The following is a 27,865-nucleotide window of genomic DNA, read 5'->3' as shown; positions in this document are numbered from 1 at the left end:
CTGCTGCTTTTAGAACTGTTCTGTAGTATTCTCCAGGAGCTGAGTTACACATAGATTCAAACACTTTTATAGGGTGCTTGATTGCATTTTGAGCCTCTGTCAGACTTGTCTCTCTTTTCTGCAACTCTAATGACAAATCAGCTAACTCAACAAGAGCATCATACGTAATTGCTATATTTTCTAGGAATTCTACACATGTTAACATATTTTCTATGCCTTGGAATTTTACCCTTTCTTTGGAGTCTCTCTGGTGGTCATTTTTGTGCTCACTAAAATGTTTTACTAGTGCACTTTAGTTTTCCCAGACAGCTTTTACAGTTCTCTGGCTCGATGCTACCCATCGTATTGTAAATATTTTGGATTCACTTGGATTCACACAAACATAACAAGTGGAAGAAGGTTGTTGTGCTCACTTCCCGCTCTCCGAATCCAATAGCAGTGTAGCCAACATTAGAGAACCAGAAAACCACCCAGGAGTGTAAAATCGACCTATCTTATGAACATAAAACCGTAAGTTTCAGTATTAGTCCGCTAGAGTACACCCATGACGTTTCAGTCCTATGTATAGATTATAAGATTTTCTTACTGAATGTAAAAATCTTACGTCATTGTAAAGCGGAAAATATTTTCCGGAACGGCGTTCCGGCCCGTTCCGGTCCAACTAAACCACTGCGTGGAGGTAATAATGATAATGGCTTTTGGCTTCCGGAGTGGCCTGGTGCAGGTCTTTCGAGTTGACGTCTTGTAGGCGACCTGCGCGTCTATGAGAATGGGGCCCAACCTAAGATGAAATCTAATGCTGAAGACGGTACGAACATCCAGCCCCCGCACCATAGGAATTAACTAATGAAAGTTAAAGTCCCTGGTCCGACTGGGAATCGAGCTCGGAAACCCCTGGACCAAAGGTAAGCACGCTAAGCATTTAGCCATGGAGCCTACACAGTGCAGGTAGTACTAGTGGAATCAGAGATAAGGCTTTCTGCGGATAATGTTATTCTGTATAGAGTATAATAATTTCGTGTGGCTATTTCTAGCCGAGTGCAGCCCTTGTAAGGCAGACCCTCCGATGAGGGTGGGCGGGATCTGCCATGTGTAGGTAACTGCGTGTTATTGTGATGGAGGATAGTGTTGTGTGGTGTGGTGTAGTGCGTTGTAGGGATGTTAGGGACAGCAATGAAGGTTAAAATCCCCGACCTGGCCTGGACTCGAACCCGGGACCCTCTGAACCGAAGGCCAGTACGCTGACCATTCAGCCAACGAGTCGGACCTGTATAGAGTGATACTGATAAATAAGTTACAAGATCGTGAGCAACTGCAAAAAATGATCTCGATAATGTTGTGAGATGAACAGTAGGCAACGGCATGATGAAACACGGGGTTGAAAGTCAGGTTGTGAATTTTACAAATAGGAAAAGTCCTCTCAGTTTGAATTACTGCGTTGATGGGGTGAAAGTTCTGTATAGGGATCATTGTAAGTACCTAGGTGATAGAAGGGTAATCACAAATATGGGATTGTAAATAAAGGATACAGATGTCTGCACATGGTTATGAGGGGTTGTAATAAGTATGTAAAGGAGAGGGCATTTAAGTCTCTGGTGAGACCCCAACTAGGGTGTGGTTCCAGTGTATGGGACACTTATCAGCATTACTTGATTCAAAAACTGGAAACATTTTAAGAAAAGCAGCTCGATTTTTTCTGGGTGATTTCCGACAAAAGAGTAGCGTTACAAAAATGTTGCAAGGTTTGTGTTGGGAAAACTTGGGAGAAAGGAGACGAGCTGCTCGACTAAGTGGTATGTTCCGAACTGTCAGTGGAGAGATGGCGTGGAATGACATTAGTAGACGAATAAGTTTAAATGGTGCCTTAAAAATAGGAAAGACCACACTATGAAGATAAAGTTGGAATTCAAGAGAACAAATTCGTTTATAGGAAGGGGAGTTAGGAATTGGAATAACTTACCAAGGTAGATGTTCAATAAATTTCCAATTTCTTAGCAATCATTTAAGAAAAGACTAGGAAAAAAACAGATAAGAAATCTGCCACCTGGGTGACTGCCCTTAATGCAGATCAGTAGTGATTGATTGATTGATTGCGTGGCGGTAATATTCACAAGTAATCCTATGAAATGAGATGGTAAAAGAAAGGCAGAAATCCAATATTAGGTAATGCGTATTATGCATGAAAACTATTATTCCTTTACTGTCGGTTCGTGGCTTTGACAATAATTAAACACTGTAAAATCGAAAGAGTAATTTAAGAAGATATAGGCTTCGTCAGTCGCAGAACTCTCATGAATGACATTTAAAGCGGGAAATCCCTGGCTTCTTCAATTTCATTCGAACACAGACAGAAGGATCTAGAGAGTTCAAAATGCAGCTAATTCTCTCAGGTCTATCATTATCACATTTGATGCGGTACTGTAAGCGTGCAGTTCTCGCCTACGTCCTTCTGTCGGCCATGACTGATTGCTCAGTACTGCAGCTTCAACACCTTGTGCTTGGAAGCACTGGCCTTGATATCGCTGTGCTTTATATTTTGCATAGTTTGGTTTGGTACACTTTTTTATTTTATGTGTATGCACGTACATTATACGTTACGTTACGTTATACAAAGAAAAGCAGCATGCTATCAACTATGCAAAAGCGACAGAAACGCATCAAAAGCACAGAGTTGATACTATGGGATTTTGAACATAAAATTATCTTTCACTGTGTGGCAGATCATCCCAATTATAGCTATCTCGGTTCTTGAACACAATGAAGCATACTCAGCACCAAAGGATCCAACTTGCTTCGGGGCAGATTATCTTACTCTTGGATAACAGCTTCAGTCAGTTGCTGAATATTAGCACTAATCTGCCGCCATCCTAGACGCAACAATGTCTCACGCCATTCCATTCCTGTTCAACAACTCATACCAAAAGAATATGCTGACACGCCATCCGCTGCATGCCATGCGTCTCAAGGAACTGATCAACGAGTTTCGATGATCATGAGCATTATCATCCACTAGCGTAAAGTCCTCACCCACAGTGGCACAGGTCCTCTGTATACCAGATATGTTACCCTGGATATGAAATAGAGGCGTACGTCGACCAAACATGACGGATCCCCCTTGGTACAAATAGCGCTCCACGATGAAGGGCTCGTCCGCCTGTCACTGGATCATGTCCACACTAATGCTCCTGTTGGATGAGTTCAAGCTTATGGTGACCTTATCAGAAATAAAGAGCCCTATGATGTGGTTTAAGAGCAACTTTTTAGCACATCCCTCCTTGATATCAGTCCTCTGTCCAGCAGCCAATTTCGCCTTCCGAAGATCCTGGTAGAACGAAGTGGCAGTAGCAGTGGACTAACGACGTGGTGAAAGCAACTAACACCGATCCTCACTGGAAGGTGTTTTGCGAGGGCGTTCCGTCGTTGTCAATAAGCAATCGTTTGTGTCTCCCTGAACTTTTTTCCAAACTCTAGAGATATCACTCTTGACTCCAAAATGAGCGGTGACATCCACTTACCGCCATTCTAGGCGCAACAATGTCTCAATTGGAATGCGGTCAGTAGCAGAAAAGTACCTTGGTCAACTCTTGTTATTTTCCGACCGCGCCGGTTTTAGGTGTAGAGCCCTAGGGAGTCTTTCATTTCCACGCCCTTCGTGGCCCTTATCTTCCTTTTGCCGATACCCACATTCTTCGAAATGTCGGATCTCTTCCATTTCCCCTCCGATTAGAAAATGAATGAAATGGTGTATGGCTTTTAGTGTCAGGAGTGTCCGAGGACAAGCTCCGATTAGTGATAATACGCGATGGTTGTTGTCTAGTTGTACTTCCTCTTAAAACAATTATCACACTACCTTTCTTTTCCATCTCAAATATAGCACTTTTTAGATAACTCCCATCACCTTTGCTTCCTTCATTCAGTGCAAAAGATAGCTCATAATCATTTAAGTGCCCCCATTCCTTTCATCCGAGATTATTTTACTCTTAATGCAAGGTTTCTTATTACATCCTCATAGCAGTGTTGTTTTCTTATTCTAGTGCTATATCATGACATCCTAGATGTCCGCGTATAATAACAGTGATAAACCGTGGGTCATACAGACCATTAAGACCCTCAGCCCGCCAGGATGACTACTGCCCTGTCAGATGGAATGCAGATATTGGATTATCACGTGGTCAGTGTGATGACATCCCCAGCTATATTGCTTGACGTTCAAGACTGGGTCCGCTGCCTCTCGTATTAGCCAGGTCCTCATTCGGTTTCAGGAGGCTGAGTGAACCTGGCCCCAGTCCTTAATCTATCTATATAAAATCGAATGTTTGTATATATGTAAATGACACATCTCCTCCTAAACCACTGGAGCTATGGGCGCCCATAGGATAGTTTGTAGGAGAGGGGGCTAGACCTGGGGGTATGTAGTATTTTTAATATTTTGGAAGATGAATGTCGACTTGTATTCCACGGTAGAATACCACACACGGTATCCCCTATCACTTCTACGTAATACCGATTTTAAAACCATTTTCTTTAAAGAAAAACAGCTGCTATATTAGATTTGTTTTCCTTTCCTTGAGAGCTGGGGGGGGGGGGGGCACGTCCCCACCTTGCCCCCGGGTATGGGCGCCCATGACTGGAGCAATATCAACTAAGCTTGGTACACTTATGACTTACTATCCACAGACGAGCACAGTGGGGATAAACCATTCCTTGCATCCTTAGGAGTGCGGGATCACGGGGGTTATATAAAAATAATCGAAAATACTTTCGAATACCGAGTTTTTGGAGTCGCTGAAATGAATAGTGACACGCCGGATTTTTTTCAAGTCCAAGTTCAGCACCGTTTAGGGTGGGGGCGAGGAGGAGCGAGATATGAACATTATCGAAAATAATGTCAAATACAAAGTTTTAGGGGTGACTGAGATGAAAGGTGACACTTCGGATTTTTTAAAGTCCAAGTTCAGCCCCCTTTTGCATAGGGGTGAGAAAGGTTAAAAAAATAAAATGACCAAAACGACGGAGGTTATGGATGTGCGTGTGTAATTTCCAGCATGGCTGTCAACTAAATTTGGTACAAATATTACTTTCTGTGAAAAATGCAATTGGGGCAAGATACCCCTAGAACCCCCAGGGGAGAGGGTGAAATATAACTATAACTAAATACGATCGGTATTACTCTCAAACCACAGTTTTCAGGACTACTGGAGCAATTTCTGCCAAACTTATTATCAAGAGATTAACCGCGTGGGGATAAGACACCCCTAGCACTCTTAGCGGGTGTGAGGTATAAAAATCGAAAATAGTGTCGAATCTATAGTTTTTGGGGTCGCTGAGATGAATAGTGATTCTCCGGATTTGTTTAAAGTCCAAGTTCAGCTCCCTTTGAAATAGGGGGTGGAAAAGAGTGAAAAAATAAAATGTCCAAATGACCGACATTATGGATGTTTTTGTGTATATTCCAGCTTAGCACTCAACCAAACTTGATACAAATATGAATTACTATCTGGAAAAAATACTTTGGGGGTAAAAGACACCTAGCCCCCTAGAGATGGATGAAGTGTAAAAATAACCGAAAACGATCTATATTTGTGTCGAATCCATAGTTTTCTGGGTCGCTGAGATGAACTATGACACTGGATGCCGTTTAAGTTACAGTTTAGTCCCAGTGGGCAGGAGGTGAGAACGGGTGAAGGAAAGAAAACGTCCAAAGTGACCGAGTTTAAGGCCGTATGTGTGTATGTTCTAGCATACCTCTCAATCAAACTTGGTACACATATGACTTACTATCTGGAAGAAATTGCTATGGGGGTAAGATACCGCTAGAATCCCTAGGAGCGGGGCTGAATTATAAAAAACACAGAGGGGTGAAATATAAAAATAATAGACAACGAAAAATATTAATGCACAGTCCATCGTTTTCGGGGTCGCTGAGGTGAATATTGACACTCCGGATGTCGTTCAAGTCCATATTCAGCCTTATCAGTAATGATATGAGAATGGGTGGAAAAGAAAATGTCCAAAATGACCGAAATTATGGATGTATTTCTTAGTCCTCATATGAAATTGGTACATACATGATTTACTACTGCGCCATTCCACTATTCCAGAAAAAAAAAAAAAAAAAAAAACCTCAATCGAGTTGGAATGAACGCCATTACTGACAACGAAATTAAACATAATGAATAACATTATAAAATGTAATGGAAGTACAGAATAACGCAATGTTGAAATATATAAGATCGTAACTGCAGTGATAAAAATAAGAATTCGAATTGTTAAAAGAACCAACACTGTACAAGACGGTATAATACAAGGCCTAGAAATAGAGCCCATAAAACGCTATCAGAGTGGTCACACTGAAGTTCAATGTCAGGCCGCTAGGATCACTTTCTTGCCGCCTGTCTACCAGGTTCGCGCCTTTAAACGTGTTTGTTAACTGAGTTGGTTGTGAATGTATTATGTATTCGTCTGATGTTAAGCATTCCCATTTCCAGTCATGGTTTATTCATGAGAAATTAAAGGTAGTGGAATTTCGTTTCACAAGTTTCCAGTGAATGTTCAATGTTCGAAAAATTATACAGAGGAAGTGTTATGCATGAGATACGACTTCCAGCTGATGAAATTAGGCCTCTTTCGTAAGTTTTGATCCGAGTTACGTCATAAGAATCGGGCGATCACTGGACTTTTTTTGTAAACATTGCTACCGTGACCGGTGATCATTTGAGAGGCCCCTTCAAACTCAGAAATCTTAAATTAGAAAACCAACCAGAAAAATAATCTGCCCAAAAAATTTGGAGAAAACGAATGTAGCAAGAGCTAAAATATTGTATTTTCCCCTGAAACAATCTCTGGTTTGAAAAGTATGGAAGTGGTTTGCTGTCACTTATAATTATATGATACCTCCATTTTTAAGTACACCACCTAAGAATCTACTGTTTTAATATCATTTTAATGTATTGTATATTTTCAATGAAATGATTTATATGCCTTCCACTATGTATTTAAAATCTAATATTGACTAAGGCTTCAAGCCATCATCTGTACTACTGTACCATCTGATGATGTCCTATTCATCAAGTGAACTACACATGATTTTATCATTATATTAGATTTTCAGTTATTTCATGAACATTTTTATAATAACTGTAAAATATTTGGAAATGTTGTCTGACAAAAATAATAAGGTTTTGATTAGTGACTGAAGATGCCTCACAGTAAGAGGCGAAACATGTCTCACATTTGAAAAATGTTTTAACTTAAATGCCAACATCTTGTATTGTATTGAATAGGTGGAAATAAATATTAAATATTTTCCTATATACATTTTATGAAACTTTCAATACGGACAAAAATGATTTTCATCAGTTGTAATACTGGATACTGGCCGCACTTAAGCGACTGCAGCTATCGAGCTCGGTGGAAAAAACTTAGGGGCTAGTAGAATTTATTTCATGATAATATCTTTGAAAAATAGTTTTAATTTAGAGGCTTGCCAAATAATGTATTTTGCATATGTCCATCCCGTATTAACCTATGGAATCATTTACTGGGGAAATTCACAATATAGAGAAGTCATCTTAAAGTTACAAAAGAAAATAATTAGAGGAATGGCCGGTGTTGACAGGAGGACAAGCTGCTAGCCTTTATATCTTCCATACACTTGTATATATGAAGGAGAATGTAAACAGTTTCACCATAAACTCCGATGTACATAGGTATAATACTAGAAATAGACACAGTCTGCACATAGAACCACACAAAACTAAGCTATATGAATCAAGTTTGAGTTATGCAGGAGTACATTTATTTAATAAATTGCCAGACTACATTAAGCATATAAAACCATGTTCAAAATTTAAGAAATAATTATTCAAATTTGTTTCTAACCATTGTTTTTACTATATTGAAAAATACTTAGCTCTAGAAAATTAACTTATGTATCACCTTTTTTTTAAATCTGTGCCTCTTTACCACATTGTATATTTCTCTTTATTTCTCATGGCATGTGTATTACTGTGTTATCCTTTGTTATTGTATATATGATTATTGACGTGTCCCATATCACTGTATGATCAGTTGGATGAAATAAAATAAAATACAATACAATTTTCATACAACAATGGTGACATTTAAACAAAAAAGTGTACAACCAGGCGAGTTGGCCGTGCACATAGAGGCGCGCGGCTGTGAGCTTGCATCCGGGAGATAGTAGGTTCGAATCCCACTATCGGCAGCCCTGAAGAAGGTTTTCCGTGGTTTCCCATTTTCACACCAGGCAAATGCTGGGGCTGTACCTTAATTAAGGCCACGGCCGCTTCCTTCCAACTCCTAGGCCTTTCCCATCCCATCGTCGCCATAAGACCTAACTGTGTCGGCGCGACGTAAAGCCCCTAGCAAAAAAAAAAATGTACATCAGGATGACTTTTCCTCTTATATTCTTCTGACCCCTCTGTTCATATTATACCCCACATATAGTCTCCCATCATAGCACAGCCCCAATGTCCCTGATACCTTCTTTTCATGCAGTGAATGTCTTGGTGAAAGTGTACACTGTGTTCTTCACTTACAGCTCCTAAATTTGGCCTAAAGAAATCAACATGAGAAAACAACAGTGCATTTTTACCAACATTCTACATCCAAGTACATGATAACTCTGTATCAAATTCTTTATCAATTTCATGTAATTCTCACTTCTATTGTTGCCCAAAAATAGTTGCACTTTCTAAAAGAATCCCAAGCATCATACGAATCTGAGGTCCGGCGAATATTCTACCTGTTATTTTGGCTTCAGATAACTTGGGGGACATTCATCTGATGAGGCTCAGAGCCTCACTGTTGCTATCAAACCTTTGATGAATTAGACATGATACTGTATGGGCTTTTGGGCTCATGGCGTGTCAAGAAAATAAAATGAAATTCTTTACGTTCCGCACAGAAGTGTGCTCTGCAAAGGCTTCAAGAAATTAAGCCTTTCTCGTGGACAGTCGAGATTTTCTTCTGATGATGCAAAGCACAGTTTTCTGTGAAACGTAAAGAATTTCACCTTATTTTCTTGACACGGCATAAGCCCAAAGCATTTACAGTATCATGTCTCTAAGTACGGGCCATGAAAGCATCAATGGCAACTTTGATGAATTGTTGATATAGTGGTGGTAACAGAATCTTCTCCCTGGACACAAGGGGCTCATTTCTTATGTTGTGTCCGCCTGGAACAAATTTTTTCTTGTTGGCCATTCTTTCCTAATGTAATACTGGTCATTTGCTCTGCTAACCCACTACCAGAGGAAGCAAGAATATTTGGTGAAGCCACCTAGAAGCCCCAGAAGAAATCCCAAAATCTTAAAATCACCACAAACATCCCATTTGTAACATCCATATTTTAGTTTTTCCAGAATAGCTTCATTTTTTCGTAAGTCTACCTAAGTTGTGCAGAATGAGCTATTGGCATGGAAGGAAACTTGTTCCCATTATGCAGTAGTACAGCTTTGGGACTTCTACTTGAACTATCTATAAATAGATGCCATTGATCTGGTTCATGAGGAATCTTAATGTGTTCAAAGAGACCATTAACATCACTAGAAAACAAAGATTTCTGTACATTTGCTATAACCACAAGCAAGTTATATTGCTTCAAACAGGATGCAAGAAGTTCAGCCTTTGATTTGTTTAGGTGCAACTTCCTAACACGGTGATCCAATTTCACCTGAGTAAAGAATTGTGGTGGTTCCAAACTGCTATCATCACTAAAACTGAAATCACTGTCATTACTTGAATTCATCTCTACGTCTTCTTCACTAGTATTCTGTTTTGGTGGTGATGGAATTTGCAGCTCTTCACTGTATGGTACTGGAGCTGTAGATGATGGTATGCTATGATATGGAATATTTTTTCTGGTCTTGGTAAATTTGTAATGTGTAATATCCACTGTACAAAGTTAACAGTTGTCGTGATGATTTGTAGGCTCTCACCACATTCAGGGAATTGCAAATGGCAATTTGTTCCACAAAGCCAACCCTCTAAACAGGGTGGCAGCAGCCACATGTCACATGGAGAACCGATGTAACATGTTGGTCTTGAACATGCACACTGAAATAAGCACCTTACAGCTTGCTCCATCTGTCACACACATTTTTTGTTACACTCTATCATCCAGCCAAAATTTTTTGCAGGCAAGCACAGATTCTTTTAAAATACGCTAGCATCTAAATCCCTCAATATCCTTGAAGTACATAGACACTAATGGAACATCACCACGTTTATCAACATCTAACTAAATATTTTTCCAGGAATGCAAATAGATTCTTCATTTTAAAACTAGAAAAACTTCTTCACAAACCTTAGATTCATTCTTAAAATGGTGTCTGTGGAGTTTCACCCCTGAAGTATTCAGTCACCAAGTTTCACCTACAACATTTGTTGTTGTCCAAATGAGAGGGTGGGAATGATAAACTTGTGTTTCCCTGTAAGGACACACTCGGAATTCTCTATCCACAACACTACTGTACATTTTATGTCTCTACCATAGTGTGCATAATGATTGCAACAACTTCAACCACAGTATTCACAGTATCCTCAGCTATCATCACCACCTTGTTCGCTCACATGAGAGCAGTAATGTGCTCTTCAGTAGACCTTCCTTCAGCTCGTCATCTATATTACCACCTCCTCCACAAAGAGAAACTACTTACCCAACCTCATAGACCACAAGAAGATGACCTCCAGCCTTATTTTTCATGCCCATCAAATAGACACCACACCATCCCTGAATACACCCTCACATTAAGATTCTCCCCCACAGTCAGGACCTAGATCTCTATTACCAATCCTAGCACACTCCAGCAATTACCCTCCACAAGAATACCAACAACACAGAAGACTGACCTATATTATGGTGGAGAAAACAACTATTATTATGGAAGATGGTATTCAAGTTAATGTGCCACAGCTTGTAAATTTTGCCAATCTGATGAAAGTGAATTTATATGACCTTAGAATAAATATGATGAGTTCTATAACATCTAAAATGATCTGAGGCAACAAAGCCTAGAAGATTATGCAAATTTCATTAGAATATATAAACATGAAGTAGTAGTGGTTTCTTTTTTAAATTACTGTGTATTTTCATGAGTCCATTCCAGAAAAAGACAACCTGAAACAATAAATAGTTCATACAATCCAAGTTCAGTTAAGTATAAAGCACGTAATATCAAGTCGCCAAATACAATAACATTTTTACAAGCTGTGGTTACTATGACCAAACATTTCTACAACTTAGATCCTGTTCCACTTACCATAAATCCAAAAGACTATCATGTCTAGTATTCTGACACATGTGGATGCACAGGTCAAAATATTTTTGAAAATTGGAGGAAATAAATAAATTTTAAACTTTCTTCAACATTTTCTATAAGACGATTTTCATACTTGGCATAATCTACTCTAAAAACAAAATATCTTTAGCAGACAATACTCTTAAAGCTGATTGCAAGTGTATTCAGATTATTATTTAAAGCTAATTGCTAATGTATTCAGATTATTATTCCCTCACAGAAATTCTCTTAGGTTTGTGGGCTGAAAAACTAATGCTTGACGTTTTCTATGATTCACATAGATAAATATTATTAATAATTAATTATTAATATATATATATATTGTGACCGTGAGGCCACAGGCGTGAACAGGTGTTGGTGCGGCTTGTGTTCGCTTGTCGGCGAGATGGGGTGCGCGCGACCTTGGACAGGGGCGAGAACGAGTTTTTTTTGTGCAGAGAGCGGCCGGCTGGCTAACGGGATAAAAATAAAAAAATGAAGGTTGGCGAGTGAAAGAAGGAGGCCAGCGCGTGTCACCTGTAATTGCGAGGAATGATATGAATGAAATATTTGTAATATCTTTGGTGGCGACGTGCATAATTACGGAAGGCTCAAGGACTAAAGTAAAATAAACTGGATAAAAGAATAGCACATTTGGAGGATATAAATTAAAAACTGAAATTTTGAAATAATTTGCACGACCTTGTGGCTAAGATGGTGATGAAGTTGTAGATTCGTACTGTAAAAGAATTTAGTTCCTAAATTGACTTTACTTCCGTGCATGTGCACCAGACATGATATTTAAGTCATGTGATACGAATACTCGCTCTCACACACCCTCCGGCGTGTCTTGGACTATCACCTTCAGTCGCTCAGCGTGGAACGTCGTGAATACTGGCTTCACTCCTGTGCTCTACACCTCCGATAATTGGATATAATTTAGAACAGTGCTGTGATCAGACGTCGAATGTGCAGACATTACTCCCTTAAGTACGTGTCATTTCCAAAATACTGTTACGTGTGTGCTTGTAGCCTACTCTAAAACATTTTGTGTAAGTTTCAGCTTTCTTACGAGTGGACGCGGAAGACGTGGACGTGAATATTTCCAGAAGAGGACGGAATCTCGCATCATGGATTACCAGTGCTTCACCATGAGGTTCTAAACCTTTGACCATCGTTGGCGGCGTCGGGATGCAGATTCTTTCTTCCTGGCATGGCTGATTGAGAACCCAGACTTCCAGACATGAAGATTTCTCTATAAGTTAAGTCGATTACGTCTCATTTATATCTGTTCTATGTAGTTTTGTTCTATTCTTTCTTTCTTCTTAGTAAGCTATTTTGACACATTTTATGGTTGTCTATTTGCTCGAATACGTCGTAAAACTGACACATGTGATTATTTAACGACCATGTGGCCATGAATTTGACAGTGAAGGGTTCTGATAGAGTTATCCATGTGTTATCGACACCATCTTTGCTTATTGAGTAAATTTCGTCACGAATATGAATTAATTTATGTTTGATGGATTTAATGGTAGGATATTTCGTCCGTATTTTCTATATTTCCCTTGTAATGGAACTTCTACTTGTACCTCGTGTCTGAGACAACGTGTCATCGGGATATTGAGTCCGAATTCTATGTGCGAATTTAATGTGAACATGTGCATTGGGAGCATGTGATAATTAATTGGAGTAATTAATCATCGAGACACTTTTAAGTGGATATTATGTATTTGTAGGACGATGGTAGGTCCTGGTATTTCACGGCTACATGTATTTGAGATTAAGATGCGACAAGTTAGAGTCGTCATTGTGGTACATTGTACGTATAGAGTATATGGAATAATTGGCATGAATCTTCGTGAAACTGAGCTTTTCACATGTTTATGGATTATTCGCGATAAATGCAGTGTAGCCTAATATTGGTGTCTTCAGATGAAGAAAATGAAAGTCCATGTTACTTGATGTACTTTTTAATTCGTGGGAATATCCCAACTTTTCTCAAGTAATCCAGTCATTTCAAGCTCAAGGTACAGATGAATGTTCGAGAAGGCCTTAGGTCTGAAGAACAGGTCTTCGACGAAATATCTAAATAATATCTGATTCGTGACTATATCAGCTCATTCGTTGATGCAATTTGTCGCTCTCATGTGATAACTAAATCTTGCTGTCACTCAATAAATTCGTTAACAGGAGAGTAAAACGGTTGATCGACACTCGTCGACATGTACATAGTATAAATATTTTCTTCTTAGTCCTCACAGTCTTCTTACCAATTTCCGTAGTTAGCTGTAGGAGTAGTTATTTGTCAGTATTTAGAGGATTATTTTTTTTATGTGTTCTGTTCTGAAACATGTGATACTGATATTATCGATTGATAGTGGACAGGATCTCCACATGGATGGTATTATCCCCATTTACTTACGTTTGCAAGCCCAGGAGGCGTTTTATTTAGTTTAATCATTGGTAAAATACTTAACGTTCAGTATAATTCTCACGAAAGGAGATGTGAGACAACGTGAACAGGTATATCCGACGTCTCGGATTAACTTAGAGAAAACCAAGGCAAATTCAACTTTTCATTTTATCGTTAAGATAACGACTGTAAATTTTATTATTTTGCCATAAGTGTTAACTTTTTGAATCTTGGATATTTCTTTATTATAATCGTTCTTACAATTACTGCATTTTTTCCAGATTGTCGATGAAGGCTTGGCCCAGACCTCATTTTTCTGAATGAAAATTTTTAATTCAACTTTAAGCAAATAACTTAATAACTTTGAAGACGATAAAAAATTTTTTTACAATGTAAATACTCTGTTAGAATGTCAGGGAAACAACTGTCGTGTACCATCCCATTTGTTTGTGCCTAGGTTTGTTACATCAAGAGTCATATTAAATTCCATAACGTAACGATCATAATCATAATCATAGATTTCAGGATGGCCAATAATGCATTTAATTGAATAAAAGTGTCACATATGTTTTCTACTTGGAACGTGCTTATTTGATGAACCCTATGATAATCCTGCCACATTCATTTATTTTATAAGCCTACAGCCACCGGACTGAGCACCCCTGGGGTGTCTCGTGTTCGCGACTGACTATGACGGGCACATCTTAGTGGCTAGTCCCTTCCGTGGGGCTCGATTTGTGGCTTAGAAAGTGGCTGAATCCATCGTGGAACTTGATTAATTGCTTCTCCACGTGGTTTAAATTGACTTGCTCAGATTATTAATTATTCAAGGTTCGGCAGGTTCATTTCAGATTTAATGCCATCCCAGTTAGGTAGAATTCTAACAGAGTACGCGGAATTTTCAGAGTATTTTATTTATGATTATGTGTTTCACATGGAAAAATGAGGGTTAGGAATTTTCTTCATGAAACTTGAATTTGCCTTATCACAATCAACATGTCTGGGGGGAAAGTTTCTGCATTTCGGCGTTTGCTGACACAGGTCACTTTATGAATAATAGAATGGATCTCGAGGAGATTAGGAAGTTATTAGAGACTCTGACAGTAGAGAGTAGGAGAGCACAGGAGGAGAATAAAGAGGAACTCAGAAAAATACAGGAAGAGAATAAAGAGGAATTTAGGAAAATACAAGACGAGAATAAGGAGGAATTCAGAAAAATACAGGAAGAGAATAGGAGAGCACAGGACGAGAATAAAGAGGAATTTAGGAAAATACAGGAAGATAGTAATGAACGATTGAGTCAGAAAATGAACATTATGGGTGCTGCGATACAGGAAGAGGCAAAAAAAGGTCGTGACGAACTATATGCAAAATTGGAGGAAACTAGTTGTCGGATTGACAATATCGTGTTAGAGTGCAGGGAAAATCAGAAAAAAACCCTGGAACAAGTTGTTACTTTGACGAGCCAGATTAAAGAGGATAATAAGGTTATCACCGGGAAGGTCACCGCTCTTCAGAGTGACGTAGTCCTAGTCAGAAATAACATTGAATCCGTGAGGAAGGAGATAGATGTTATAAAGGTAGAGATTTCTACGGCACAAGAAGAGATGTCAGAACAAGTGAAAAATCTTAGAGGAGAGGTCACAGAAGACTTAAAGAAAATAAAAGAGAAGGTCGACGATGATCTCCGTTCCGTAAAGGACAGTATCTCAGTCAACCAAATGGAGATACAAGATATTTCACTCCAGTTCGATGATATCAAGAGCATGATTGACAAGGACAAATCGGAAATACTCGAACAAATTATTAATCTTGCCGGAGATGTCAAGTCCGGGAAACAGAAAATGGAGGAAAATATGGACGCCCTCCAAAAACTAGAAAAAGAAGTAGGATTCTTGAAGTTGCAGGATAGGAGCATTAGGGTCTTAGTGACATCATTAATGGACCGACAGAGTAATGTCGAAGAGGTCGTACAGGCTAAATCTACTGTAACAGAAGGAATATCGCCCGTAGCTGAATCGTCTCAGAATATTACTCACATTGAACAACCCACAGTAAATCTCAGTACTACACCGGCACAAAGTGTACCTCAAATCATTAATTTTATCCGAATGAGCGAGGACAGGCCTAGAAAATTCAACAACTTAAACGAGGTCACACCTAAAAATTTCATTAGGGACCTTGATGAATATATTCGTGAACAGAAGATCCCTACTGAAAAACATCTGCGAACAGCGGAGAAATTTTTAGAGGGAGACGTGCTCAACTGGTACCATGCTTTCCGTTATACGTTTGAAGACTATGAAGGTTTCAAGCGCTTATTCCTACAGAGATACTGGGGAGCGGATTTGCAACAGGCACTACGGTTGGATTTGTATTCACGAAAATATTCCACAGATGGGCAGACGCAGTACGCTAATTACTTCTGTAATCAAGTACGACGAATGAAAGACCTCGACACTCCACCTTCTGAAAATGAGTTGGTTCAAGCGATAACAAAGCAGTTTCCTGTGGAAGTACAGCGTTTACTCATTGCTGCCAATGTTCAGACTGCGGTGCAGGCTGAGGCTATCCTCAGACAACTCGACCATACCATGAATGTCTCAACAGTACCGAAAACTCAAAGGAGCAATACTTACCAGGTCAACGTAATAGACACTCCGAAAAACCGGAATTCGACTCCAATGCCTGAAAACGGAAATCAGAGTGGACCTAAAGAGTACAAAAACCATCCCAGAGCGTACGACCGTCGATGGGAAGAGAGAAGGACGAGACCCAGAGAGGACAGGATGGAAGATCCGAAGAACGTCCGAAGAAGGGGAAGTTACAGGACACGGGATCGACCACAGGACTACAGACGGAATAGGCCCTATGATAGACCTGGATATTATTCAGATCGTAACTACCGGAATTTCAGAGATGAAATGGAGAACCGTCATCGAGAAAGCATGAGGTACATTGAAGAATTAAGGAAGGAAACTGAAAAAGGCTCAAAATGGAAGGACGCCATTCATAATCAAGACACTGATCCAGATGTGACAGGAGCCGAGAGCCTACAGTTCCAGCGACAACGGAATTCACCCCATGACGATAGATTAAACCCCTCAGCACCACAATATCAACCTGAAAATCAGGGCGCCAGAAGAAAGACTCCAATGTGAAGATATCAAACCATTACTCTCCTGTGAACATTTATATTCAATGCCTCGAACCTAAGACTCTACCGTAAAGCAGAAGAGTGAAGAAAGAAAAAAAGAAAAGACCCAGGTCGGCTGTCGAAGAAATACCAGTTTGTGTCGTGCAGAATGACTACCGTGCAGACAACTGACAGATGCCTGGAAATTAATACCATGGAAAATGAAACAGTGAAGTAGACAGCATACGGACCACATTTTAAGGAATGAAAACGATCTAAAAATTTTTAACCTTGTTTAAAATTTTTGTCCCAGTAAGAGGTGGATGTGACCGTGAGGCCACAGGCGTGAACAGGTGTTGGTGCGGCTTGTGTTCGCTTGTCGGCGAGATGGGGTGCGCGCGACCTTGGACAGGGGCGAGAACGAGTTTTTTTTGTGCAGAGAGCGGCCGGCTGGCTAACGGGATAAAAATAAAAAAAATGAAGGTTGGCGAGTGAAAGAAGGAGGCCAGCGCGTGTCACCTGTAATTGCGAGGAATGATATGAATGAAATATTTGTAATATCTTTGGTGGCGACGTGCATAATTACGGAAGGCTCAAGGACTAAAGTAAAATAAACTGGATAAAAGAATAGCACATTTGGAGGATATAAATTAAAAACTGAAATTTTGAAATAATTTGCACGACCTTGTGGCTAAGATGGTGATGAAGTTGTAGATTCGTACTGTAAAAGAATTTAGTTCCTAAATTGACTTTACTTCCGTGCATGTGCACCAGACATGATATTTAAGTCATGTGATACGAATACTCGCTCTCACACACCCTCCGGCGTGTCTTGGACTATCACCTTCAGTCGCTCAGCGTGGAACGTCGTGAATACTGGCTTCACTCCTGTGCTCTACACCTCCGATAATTGGATATAATTTAGAACAGTGCTGTGATCAGACGTCGAATGTGCAGACATTACTCCCTTAAGTACGTGTCATTTCCAAAATACTGTTACGTGTGTGCTTGTAGCCTACTCTAAAACATTTTGTGTAAGTTTCAGCTTTCTTACGAGTGGACGCGGAAGACGTGGACGTGAATATTTCCAGAAGAGGACGGGATCTCGCATCATGGATTACCAGTGCTTCACCATGAGGTTCTAAACCTTTGACCATCGTTGGCGGCGTCGGGATGCAGATTCTTTCTTCCTGGCATGGCTGATTGAGAACCCAGACTTCCAGACATGAAGATTTCTCTATAAGTTAAGTCGATTACGTCTCATTTATATCTGTTCTATGTAGTTTTGTTCTATTCTTTCTTTCTTCTTAGTAAGCTATTTTGACACATTTTATGGTTGTCTATTTGCTCGAATACGTCGTAAAACTGACACATGTGATTATTTAACGACCATGTGGCCATGAATTTGACAGTGAAGGGTTCTGATAGAGTTATCCATGTGTTATCGACACCATCTTTGCTTATTGAGTAAATTTCGTCACGAATATGAATTAATTTATGTTTGATGGATTTAATGGTAGGATATTTCGTCCGTATTTTCTATATTTCCCTTGTAATGGAACTTCTACTTGTACCTCGTGTCTGAGACAACGTGTCATCGGGATATTGAGTCCGAATTCTATGTGCGAATTTAATGTGAACATGTGCATTGGGAGCATGTGATAATTAATTGGAGTAATTAATCATCGAGACACTTTTAAGTGGATATTATGTATTTGTAGGACGATGGTAGGTCCTGGTATTTCACGGCTACATGTATTTGAGATTAAGATGCGACAAGTTAGAGTCGTCATTGTGGTACATTGTACGTATAGAGTATATGGAATAATTGGCATGAATCTTCGTGAAACTGAGCTTTTCACATGTTTATGGATTATTCGCGATAAATGCAGTGTAGCCTAATATTGGTGTCTTCAGATGAAGAAAATGAAAGTCCATGTTACTTGATGTACTTTTTAATTCGTGGGAATATCCCAACTTTTCTCAAGTAATCCAGTCATTTCAAGCTCAAGGTACAGATGAATGTTCGAGAAGGCCTTAGGTCTGAAGAACAGGTCTTCGACGAAATATCTAAATAATATCTGATTCGTGACTATATCAGCTCATTCGTTGATGCAATTTGTCGCTCTCATGTGATAACTAAATCTTGCTGTCACTCAATAAATTCGTTAACAGGAGAGTAAAACGGTTGATCGACACTCGTCGACATGTACATAGTGTAAATATTTTCTTCTTAGTCCTCACAGTCTTCTTACCAATTTCCGTAGTTAGCTGTAGGAGTAGTTATTTGTCAGTATTTAGAGGATTATTTTTTTTATGTGTTCTGTTCTGAAACATGTGATACTGATATTATCGATTGATAGTGGACAGGATCTCCACATGGATGGTATTATCCCCATTTACTTACGTTTGCAAGCCCAGGAGGCGTTTTATTTAGTTTAATCATTGGTAAAATACTTAACGTTCAGTATAATTCTCACGAAAGGAGATGTGAGACAACGTGAACAGGTATATCCGACGTCTCGGATTAACTTAGAGAAAACCAAGGCAAATTCAACTTTTCATTTTATCGTTAAGATAACGACTGTAAATTTTATTATTTTGCCATAAGTGTTAACTTTTTGAATCTTGGATATTTCTTTATTATAATCGTTCTTACAATTACTGCATTTTTTCCAGATTGTCGATGAAGGCTTGGCCCAGACCTCATTTTTCTGAATGAAAATTTTTAATTCAACTTTAAGCAAATAACTTAATAACTTTGAAGACGATAAAATTTTTTTTTACAATGTAAATACTCTGTTAGAATGTCAGGGAAACAACTGTCGTGTACCATCCCATTTGTTTGTGCCTAGGTTTGTTACATCAAGAGTCATATTAAATTCCATAACGTAACGATCATAATCATAATCATAGATTTCAGGATGGCCAATAATGCATTTAATTGAATAAAAGTGTCACATATGTTTTCTACTTGGAACGTGCTTATTTGATGAACCCTATGATAATCCTGCCACATTCATTTATTTTATAAGCCTACAGCCACCGGACTGAGCACCCCTGGGGTGTCTCGTGTTCGCGACTGACTATGACGGGCACAATATATATATATAAAATAAGAGTTTTGTCTGTACATTGTTCAGAATTTAAAAAGAATGGTATTTCTGTATTGGATGTGTCCACAGTAACAAGGAAATGAACTTTTTAATTTTCCGTCGTCTCTGTCTGTATGTACGTACATATTAGGGTTGCCAGATTTCCGGATGGCAAATAAGGAACAGTCGCTCGATTCCAGATGGCAAATAAGGAACACTTCAATTTCCTTGCCATATAGCGCTAAATTAAGACACCATAGCGATAATTAAGAGAAAATACCAGGGATATATTAACAAGTAAATACCGTTAATAATATAACAGCGTCAGCATGAAATATGTAGGTACTTAACTTATTAAAAACTAATAGTGTGTTAGTCTTTACATTGAAATTAACATTTCACAAGTACTTGTCGTTTGAAGAAGCAATTTGTAACAGTTTCTTATTCAACAAAACTTTCTTGAGAAATTCCTTACAATTGTCATCATAGTTGAAGTACACAAGAAGTTCATTTTTATTGTATCTGCCTGAGCATCTGTTTCTGTCATCTCTCCATTTTATTGCCATTACTGAAAATACTCTTTCAGTATATGCATTCGATGGAGATTTACTTTAGACAAACGAAAGTACCATCAAAATGTTCTTCAGTTTTTCTAGACCAATTAAACCACTGATATATATAATGGAGGAGACTACATGCCCGCTAGTACCGCTAGAACACTGCCAGAAGCGCTGTTCTCAACTGTGATGGCTGATCATTGGTCAGGTCAGAATACAGAATATTTTGACCATAACCGCGCACTTTTTTGATACTATACTATTGTCTAAACCATGATATTTTAAAAAACGGAACATTGGGCGTACGGTTTAAATAGTGCACCGTACGCGGAACAAAATGAGAAAAAACCGTATTGTTCCGGGCAAAACCGTACATCTGGCAACCCTAGTACATATGTACGTACGCGCATCACGAGCAAACGGCTGAAGAGAATTTAATGAAAATTAGTATGTAAAGTCAAGGAATGGTTCAATATAATCTAGGCTATAAATCATTTTATTCACGCTGAGTGAAATGGTAGTGTAGGGGAAGGTCTGAAATTTAATTCTCAAATATTTATGATTATTGGTCCTATCGATAAATACAACATAACTAAAGTTATAGAGAATTAAATTTCTGATCATTTATATCTTATACATTTGTACCATACTGGCTATGATAACAGAGATATTCATGAATTTGGATTTTTGTTGCCAAGTCCATATCAACACCGAGCCATGAGAAAAATGGTAAACAGTATTTAATGCAAATTGGTTCGTAGAGTCGGAGAATAAGATAGTACAGTCTAGGCTATAAATAATTTTATTCACGCTGGATGAAATGGTAGTTTAGGGGAAGGCGCCCAAAATTAAATTTTTAAATACCTATGTTATTGGTCCTATCGAAAAGTACTACATAACAAAAGTTATAGAGAATACAATTTCCAATCATTTATATTTTATTCAGTTTAACTGTACCAATTATGATTAAGAGTGGTATTTCAAAGTTGGAAGAAAACTAAATGTGAAGGCCTACAAGACTGAAAGCTCATAAAATTGATCAACAATAACATTACATTGACCATCGTTTGTTGTGATGTACATTGTCTGTTCCTGCCACTCATCTCTGATAGATGAGATTACTGCTGCGTACTGAGTATAACGACCTGCTTGAATATTGGGGAGTTAGATAACTTTCTTCTTTACATGCCATTCCTCTGGTTCATATATTTTCTGATACTGCTGGCATGTAACACACTGGTTCATCATAGTATTCCAGCTATTGGATTCCTACTCTGAGGCACTGACTGGAATGAGCAGTGTGCACACTTATCGGAATAATGGCAAAGGAGTGTTCACAGCTGTCTGCGGCCTGGTCATTCCAGCTCTGGAAATTTGAACTGTTAGATAAGCAGCATAGTACTGTTTGTTAAAAGTCAGAAAATGTGTGGTTTATCATTTGATCGAGTATTTCATATGATATCATTGCTTTTAATCGCAACATTCCTACTGACATCATTGTAATGACTTATGTTGATTTCAATTGGGAAAACCACTAAGACAGTCTTTCTGAGGATGTAAAAGGGCAGGTGGAAAGTGAGTGTCTGCCATTATAATGAAAAGCCCCAACTTGAATGCGACCAATGGTAGGGAAGAAGGCCTGCCATTACAATGAAAATTCCCTAATGAGAAAGTATGTATGGTGACTTCCCCGTCGCATTTCTGTGGTAAAGTTAAGAGCTATGCAATTTTAATACAATCTTACTCACAACGTGTACGCTATCTAACATAGAATTCTGTATACAATGTAGAATTCCATAGCAAAGCACGGGTACATCTGCTAGTTACCAATAAATTATTTACATTTTAAATACAATTATTAATTACAAATTTGCAGCTCCATTGTCATGTGACTGACTTTTGGCCATGCCACATTTAGGTCATAGTGTGATCACTAATATTTATATGAGAAGTTGAAAGGTAACTTATTGCACCAATGGTGCAACTGGACTTACTGTTACTAGTAGTTATAAACAGAAGTATGACAGAATATGAACAGTATGTTACAATGAAATGAGTTTTCAGGTTTATGACTTTAAGTTAGATCAGAATACAGCACAAATCAATTACAATATGGTTAAGGCATGCAGTGTCCGTCTCCATGCCTAAATGGGTAGCGTGCTGACCTTTGGTCACAGGTGTCCCCGGTTTGATTCCCGGCAGGGTCGGGAATTTTAACCATAATTGCATAATTCCACTGGCACGGGGGCTGGGTATATGTGTCGTCTTCATCATCATTTCATCCTCATCACGACACGCAGTTCATCTACAGGCGTCAATTCGAAAGACCTGCACCTGGCAAGCCGAACTTGTCCTCGGACACTCCTGGCATGAAAAGCCATATGCCATTTCATTTTAACGCATGTAGTGAGGAAGAAAAATCTGATGTACCTACTTTTGCTCAGCAGTTTGCAAAATTGTATTCTGAATACATACGATGAGGAGTTTCTTGGTCCAGGAAGGTTTCCTCTGAAATTAACTATCAGTATTACAATACTTGCAGATATATCTAGTAACTGAAGGAATCTACTGCATACTATAATACACTTCACTTTTGTGTTTAATCCTCCAAACTGATCATTACTTTTTAATGATCTGTTATAAATGAAGTCTACAGTACACTAACAAATACTGGTTTAATTGCAAATCAGGTCAAAATATAATCATAGTACATTTTGTGTGGTTACGATTAATTCTATGGAATCTAATTACTTTCCAAACCAGCTCATCAATATTTAGGAAACCTTCAAACTACAAGGGTCTAGAATGAAGAATTTGTCACACTAGTGTGTTTTTCACCTGAATGGTTAATGGCTGATGTTTTCAAGACAGTTCAGTTAATAAAAGTAAATTTTTACAAAACAGATATAAAGCCCCATCTCAGTAGAGCACTTTTTTTTTCTGTACCAAGAGTTTCTCATCTTATAATTTTAATGCAATACCGTAGTTCTATTCTTACACACCTAATTCATAGCACAGTTTGAAAATACCAATTCTTTGAAGTCCTAAGTTTCACTAAATTCTTTGAATTCTCCTCTGAGTTTAATAAGAGAGAGATAAAAGATGTTTGTGTTTCTAAAAAAGTTTATTCGCAGTTCTCTCTTTTTCTTTATCAAGTAACACTTGTTCTGCACCTTAACCACTTTCTGGTTACTTTCATTAGAAACATCACGGATGCATTACTGGTGCTGATAGTTCATCCTCTTAAATATGAAGTAGTATCATAGTCTTATCAAAACAATAAATCTGGTGCTGTGCAGGAGTTCCTCTTCACTGTCATCATAAGATGAGGCATCTACTACAACTCTGAAATAAATAGAATCATAACTGTTTAGTATAAAGTAAGAATATGAAAATAATTTAATGCAATACACCATGACAATCTGAAGGCAAATCACATAACCTTAACTTTAAATCCCCCCCTCCAAAAAAAGCAAACCACTTATAAAGAACAAACCAAATAATAATAATAATAATAATAATAACAACATTGCAAAAAAAAAAGAGGAATAAGAGCACTGTATTGAACTGATTTGAAAATGCATATGGATTTTCGAAAAACTATCACATCTGAGCAACCAGACGTATGTGGATTAAATTTCGTAGGTACACAACTGGAGTATGATTTAGGAAAACAAGCAGGCTATTTAAAATACAGTAATAATCTCTTAAGAGGGGTCATGCAGTGAAAGAAAATATGAAGAAAGTCAAAGTCAAATGTACATCTGGGCCCCTTAAAAGTCTCTTTATCTTTCAGTTTCATCTATTCTTTCACAAGCACTCAGTGCACAGTTTAAAAATGCCTTCTTGAACATGTCCCATTCCACTTCCACACTCTCTACCTCAGTTCTGGGTATGTGTTATCCAAATCATGGTGGAATTTTTCTTTTACTTCTGTATCTTTCAGTTTCCATACTTTTATTTTCTCTGATTTTCATTGTTTTTGTACTTTCATTTTTGCTATCACTATTCTATGGTCTCCATCAAAGGCTACTTCTGGCAAGGCTGTTATATCTAACAACTGTCAACAGTTTGTTCTTTACACCAAGAAGTAATCAAACCGAACTCGATAGCTGCAGTCGCTTAAGTGCGGCCAGTATCCAGTATTCGGGAGATAGTAGGTTCGAACCCCACTATCGGCAGCCCTGAAAATGGTTTTCCGTGGTGTCCCATTTTCACACCAGGCAAATGCTGGGGCTGTACCCTAATTAAGGCCACAGCCGCTTCCTTACCAGTCCTAGCCCTTTCCTGTCCCATCGTCGCCATAAGACGTATCTGTGTCGGTGCGATGTAAAGCAACTAGCAAAAAAGAAAAAAGAAAAAAAGAAGTAATCAATTACCATCCATATCTTGTAATCTTTCAACTATTCTTCTTCCTGAACCATGTATTGCCCACACTTAACCCATTTCTCACACCAAGTTCTCTCTTTCTTCATACTTCTTTCCATATCCAAAAGATCAAATTACTTCTTCCATTCCTTTTCTGTCACATTCCACCATTGCTTTGAAGTTTCCCATGAGAGTCACTTTCTCTGTTTCTCTCTCCAGTGTGTTGAGGAATTTGTCCGTATCATCTTCTTTGTATCCAATCTGGGGTGGATACACATGGATGAAATCCTTTACTCCATACTCTGTCCTTAACTGTATCTTATGTAGTCTACTTTATCTACATAGTCATCTAAGATCTTGGTTATTTTCCCTACTCCATTCTTTGCCTTATGCCCTCCAGTCCAGTAGAAAGTGTATCACTTCCTTAACTTCTTCTTTCCCTTTCCTCTCCACTTAACCTCACTCAGTCCCATCATAGCTACATTCTCCTTCTTCATAAAATCAATTGCCTCTTCTGGCTTTCCAGTCAGTGAGATGAGGTTGATTGTTGCCACCTTCATAATGTTCTCTACTCGTCGCTCACTTCTTACAGTTCTCCCAGCTTAAGAATTGCACGTCGCTTCCGGGGAATAACCTATCCTTTTCCAAGACTTATTTAAAGTGCCATTTTAAATTTAGGCTGTAATTACGATAGGATTACCACTCCCAAAGGCATTTTAGAGCTACTGCCAGCAGGTGATCAGGCCGCTCCTAACATGGAGTACAGACACCTTTTGCAGCTGCCCTTAACCTGGAGTCGGACGCTACTCGATGGGTTCCAGTGTGATTTCCTACAGTAAGTGGACCATCATCCCACCTAAAGAAACTCATCCGCCTAAAGCTGTTGGTAACCTTAGTGGATCAGCCACTACTATACACTTGGCGTGGAGACACTGGCTGTACGATTTACTCAATACCATAGCAGGGTAACCAAACACTCCAAATCAAACCAAATCTCCTGGTGCAACAGCCCCAAAAGACTATGGCCTACCAAACAACCGCTGCTCAGCCCAAAAGACCTGCCAATTACGAGGGATAGTAAGGTCAGCACGACAAATCCTCATGACCGTTATTCTTGGTTTTCTAGACAGGGGCTGCATATCACTGTCAGATATCTCCTCACTTGTAATCACGCAGGTTGAGTGGACCTTAAAACAGCCTTTAGATCGAGGTAAAAGTCCCTGGCCGGGAATCGAACCCAGGGCCTCCAGATAAGAGGCAGGCATGCTACCCCGACACCATGGAGCTGGCAACCGAACACTCAAAAGAATATTTAGAATGTAAATTAGCAATAAAATCAGTACCACAAACAACATCAGTGTTTTGACATTTAAACAAACATGATGAACAATAAATATTAATCAATAAAAACCTTTGAACAATATGACATGAGCCTTGAATTTGAAAAAATAAATCAATATAAAATGGCACTTGATTGGTAAATCATCCTGAAAGGGGTAAAACAAACCCATATTATGAAATTACCATCAATTATTTATTACTGATCAAGTGTTCAACACAGACATTTGCAACATTACAGAGAATTCCTTTACCTTGGATTCCAGTATCATTTCCTACACTGGAAGGGCCATCACTCCACCTAAGGAAACTCATCCGCCCAAAGCCGTGTGTCATCTTTGTGGATCAAGTTATTTATCATCACCTGACACTCAACATTATTTTCTATACACTATCCTATTGTGCTGCAAAGCTGATATTTTGTTTCAGTCTTGAAAATTAATGTTCTCCTGCACAGTTGGTCACCATCATGTACATGAAGACTCTGAGTGCAATTTCAACAGTGGAAAACACAGATGTCAACTTATCCCAAATTATTTTTCTGTACAATGTTGGGAGACTATCACAATTTTTACCAAGACAGATGTATTGCTTGAGATGCTCACATTCATTTCAAAAGGTCCCTACAATCAAGGTCTTTGTGATATACATTAGTCAGATGTTCATATTTTTTGTTTAGTTCATCAAAACCTATTGTTTTCAATTCACTGAAGAAGGAAAACTGTTTTGCAATCAATGAATAAGCTTCTGCATGTTTGGTGAGTTCAGGAATTAGAGAATCCAGAACAGGAAGGAATGTTTCCATCTTTTCACCTTTAGTGAGATATACCTCTTCTTCTGATCCATCATATCGAGTGAGATGTATACTTTGCTTTCATTGCTTACACTCCCTATAATCTGAATCTGGACTCTCTTTTTAGCAGTTAGTTCATACAGTAAAACCCTGATTAGCCAAATTTTGCAAAGCTGAAATCCGGCTTAACCAAAATGAGGGTGAGAAAAATAAATGAATAATTTGTGGGACGGTGTTCAAACTTGAACTGTCAACATTGCTTACAGCAAGCAACATAATTTTCTTACCTCTATCTCACATTCCAGTATCCTGTATACTTTTAACTTTCTCTTTCTATTGCACATTCCAATCGTTATTTGCCATCACAATAAGTGTTATGGTGCTGATACCTTCAATGTGTATTGACCAGGAGGTCCTTCTGTGTACTATACTAGGTACTTTACTTTTGATTTTGATCAGTGTGCTGTTTTAAGATGCTGGCTGGACTGAGTGGCTCAGACTGTTGAGGTGTTGGCCTTCTGACCCCAACTTGACAAGTTTGACTCTGGCTCAGTCTGGTGATATTTGAAGGTGCTCAAATACTTCAGCCTTGTGTCAGTAGATAGACAGATGGAAAATGGGATGCTGTTATTCCATGCATTTCAAGCAGAGAAAAAGCAATAGAGACACTAAACAAACTGCTAGAATTTTACAGTCTCTGCACAACTCTTCCATGCTTTTATTCACATCAAGTTCAGGCTGTGTCTCACACAGGGGACATCATATATGACAAATTCACTCAGTTGATTAATCCATGCTTGCAATCCAGAATAGCATATAGTACGGTATATTGTCATACGACTGACCACAGCAATTTGAT

The 27,865-nt window shown here is 38.7% G+C and overlaps 1 protein-coding gene across 1 annotated transcript in view; it reads right to left on the bottom strand.

Moving 5' to 3' along the window:
* Positions 1–23,163: 23,163 nt before the first annotated feature.
* LOC136858164 (hemicentin-1) overlaps positions 23,164–27,865 on the bottom strand; it is a 709,155-nt gene continuing 704,453 nt past the window's right edge. The window contains exon 45 of the mRNA XM_067137503.2: positions 23,164–23,852. Coding sequence (XP_066993604.2) covers positions 23,768–23,852 — 85 coding nt within the window. The 3' untranslated portion in view covers positions 23,164–23,767. The remainder of the gene's footprint in view (positions 23,853–27,865) is intronic.

This window comes from Anabrus simplex, chromosome 1 (genome assembly GCF_040414725.1).
Source record: "Anabrus simplex isolate iqAnaSimp1 chromosome 1, ASM4041472v1, whole genome shotgun sequence".
Lineage (NCBI taxonomy): Eukaryota > Metazoa > Arthropoda > Insecta > Orthoptera > Tettigoniidae > Anabrus > Anabrus simplex.
Note: the sequence above shows the minus strand (reverse complement) of the source record. Positions and strands in the feature narration are given on the sequence as shown.